Source organism: Suricata suricatta, chromosome 2, assembly GCF_006229205.1.
Source record: "Suricata suricatta isolate VVHF042 chromosome 2, meerkat_22Aug2017_6uvM2_HiC, whole genome shotgun sequence".
NCBI classification, from domain to species: Eukaryota; Metazoa; Chordata; class Mammalia; order Carnivora; family Herpestidae; genus Suricata; species Suricata suricatta.
Window position 1 is genome coordinate 47912443 of NC_043701.1, and position 3167 is coordinate 47915609.

Below are 3167 nucleotides of genomic sequence, written 5' to 3' on the forward strand. Positions count from 1 at the left end.
CGTCGACCGGCTCCTCCTCCAGGCCTCCCCCGCCGCGCTCCCGGGCGGCCGGAGGACCGGCCCGCGGGCTCAGGCAACCACGGGGCACCATCTTCTCGGGCGGCTCGGGCAGCGGGCTGCCCACGGCTTCGGACAAATTGGAGACTCTCTTGCCAACCAGAGTACCAAGCTGACCCGCATCCAGAAACATAACCATGTCCTTTCGGCTCTCCATCCCGGGGCTCGCCGGAGGTGGGGGGAGGGAGTAAGCCCCAAGTGCTCTCCTAGCCCCCCGGCTCCCGGGGTTCCCCAGCGGTCGGACAGATCTTGGCTTCGGGAGGGAGAAAGAGAGGCCAGGCGACTGGGCGGGCGCCGAGCGGCCAGAGCGCGATGTCGACGGTGACGGCGGTGGCGGCGGTGGGGAGCTGGGGTCACCTTGTGATGCGAGCGCTCCTCTGTGCCGCACCGCCTCTGGGAGGAAGCCCCATTGCCCTCTTCTTTCTAAGCTGTCATCCTCCTGCTGCAATCGTCATTACAGTACCGCTGGTGACGCCACTCGGCGAGCGCAAGTGGATAAATAGAAACGTCTGCCACAGCGAAGATGAAAGGAGACCCGCAGCTAATGGCTCGGCAGTGATGCGCCAGGTGTGGGCCTCGCTCGAATGGGGAGGAGAGTGTGAAAACAGACAGAGAGACACACACACTGAGAGAGGGAGACACCCAAGCAGAGGGGATGCAAATGGAATTCCTCAGAAAGAAAAAGAGAGCTTAAGGCGCGCCGCGAGTTCCGCAGGAGCTGCGGGACTCGGTAACTGAATAAGCTTCTGGTTTTTTTGTGTGTGTTGTTGTGTTTTATGTTTTTATTGTTTTGGTTTTTGTTTTCTTAACTTGGTGCCTTGATCTAACACTGGTGAGAGAATCCATAATTGCATTTTAAAAGTGTGAAGGCTGGCTCAACAAGCTTCGCTTCTCTTGTCATTGCAACTGCCTGTCTCTAGCGGGCTAACCTCCTAGGGGCTCCAAAGTCTTTTTACAAGCTACAGAAAAACATACTCCCTCCTCCCGCCGGTTGTCTGGAGAGCTTGAGTCTGGGGTATCCTTTCCTCTGTCTTCCTCCTCCCACCCCCCTGCCCCCAGAAGTCTCCTTCCTCCTGGAAACCAAAAGAGAACTTTGCTATTTTTCTTCCCCAAGGGGTAGGAGATAAACGAGTTAATGGTTTTTCTTTAAGGACAGGCCTCGGCTGCTGACTCCAAATGCTTGCTGATTTTTTTTTTTAATTCCCCTTCCCCATCTAGGTGGCCTTAAGCTTTCCACAGCTCGGCTTGACCTCCAGGTGACTAGTCATAGAAGAAATCGTTTTCCCATTTGCTTGAGCCTCGCCTGCACTTCAGGTATGTAGGGTGGGGAGAGGTTCTAAGGGTGGCCTTTTTTTCTTTTCTTGCCCATATTTTAAGGTATGCATTCAGAGTCAACGAATTCCTCTGGAAACAGGTTTTGCGAGTGAAGAGACACTAAGATATGCTGCCCCTACAGCGGCAGCCACAGAGGCTCCCAGCTGTTCTCATCCAGAGACTGGGGGAGGGGTTGCGAGTACCCCAGCACACGGCATCGGGGTTCACAGAGCTTGGACTCCCAGGGCTCTCCCCTGGGTCCTGCCTACAGGCTTCAGTGGCACTGGGGATAGAAGAAAGAGAAGCCACTGAAAATGCCCTGAAATATCAAGTGACCAGGGGTGCTCATAAATCATTGAGGACAGAAGGGGACCCTCCAAGGCAGGGTGGGGATGGTTTGTGGTGCTTGTGTCTTTGGAAGCTTGTTGTCTCGGGTCTTCTTCCAGGGAAGGTACACGAGAGCCCATTATAAACTCACCCCTTGCCAGCTCTGAGCAAGTGTGTTGGGGACCAGGCAGGTGGCCTAGGGCTCTCCCCACTTTCCTGAGGGCAGAAGGCAGGCCTCTTCCCCACTGTCCTATCCCTACAACTCTCCTTTCTCTGCCCCTCCTCAGAGCTCCTAGCTGTAAGCGGCCAGGGCTGCCCCTGCACCCCTCTTCTTCTCCACGTCCCAAGACAAAGGCCCAATATCTGAAATTCTAAAGAAAAGTGTATCGCTATCCTTTTTGTCTTCTATCTCCTATTCCGCTCTCCTCCATTCTCTTTCTCAACTCTTTCTCCCTCTTTCCCCTGCCTCAATCTTCCTCTCTGTGGTTTTGCGGAGGTGGTGGAGAAAGCCAACCGTTCAAGCAAGACAAAGTTCCCTTCTCACTCTTGCTTTCTACTTCCCCTGTTCAATAAGATGCTCACAAACCTTGCCTGGTGTTGGGGGCGGGGCGGGGAAGGGCAGGGGGATCCGGAAGGTAATGTTGGCATAAACATCTCCACTCCCTGGGACTCCCGAAGCCACCGGCTGCTGAGCACTGCTAGATCAAAACTCCTAGGGGATATTACAAAGGTGAAAGGAGCGACTGAGGGTGCAGGAGATGAAGTCCTAGAGCCTTTTGCCGTGTTGCAGAGTTGTCCTAGGATTCTGTCGTGCCCTGCCTTTCCCAGCCAGCAGCCAGAGCCTGAGGGAGCACCTGGCTTGCTCCCTCCTTCCTGTCAAAGTCGAGCCCGCGGCGCCGGTGTTCGAGCTGCCTAGGTTGGGCCCTTCCGGCTTCGGGCCTGGGTCTGGCCCACCCTCTGCTCCTTCTGTGAGCCTGCCGCCTTCTCACTGCCGCTCCCGCTGCGCTCACCTCCTTGGGGCCCAGTCCTCTGAGGGACTCCAGTCTCCTCCGCCCCGCCCCCAGCTTTGCATTCAATGGGAATGCTCTGCGTTTGATCCTCTTTTCCTCTGGGTTTTTCCTAAGAGATGAAAGCTGAGTAGGATTGAAAGATCAAGAGGTACCACTTGCGTCTCCTTCCTGGGTCCGGCCCACCCAAGCGGGGCTTCCCCTGCAGTCCCGGGGAGGAAGGAGGCTCCAGCCTGGGCTCTGGGGCATGCCCCCTCCGGGTTTCCGTTCTGAAGCCTCAGGGACGCCCCCTCCGCCCCATCCCTTTCTGGACTTCTGCCTCAGCCCTTTCAAAGCATCCTCAATTCCCCCACTCCACCCCGCCCCCGCCGCCCCCGGTCTCTGGGGGCCTACGGCACCCCTCGGTTGGGGGGAACGAAAAAAATTTTAACCAAATGTCACTTCTTCCAAAAGCATCCTTTC

The 3167-nt window shown here is 56.4% G+C and overlaps 1 protein-coding gene across 1 annotated transcript in view; it reads right to left on the reverse strand.

Annotated features, from left to right (window-relative positions):
• EVX1 (even-skipped homeobox 1) overlaps positions 1–214 on the reverse strand; it is a 3273-nt gene extending 3059 nt beyond the window's left edge. The window contains exon 1 of the mRNA XM_029918479.1: positions 8–214. Within this exon, the coding sequence (XP_029774339.1) occupies positions 8–214 (207 nt within the window). The remainder of the gene's footprint in view (positions 1–7) is intronic.
• Between the last annotated feature and the right edge of the window lie 2953 nt (positions 215–3167).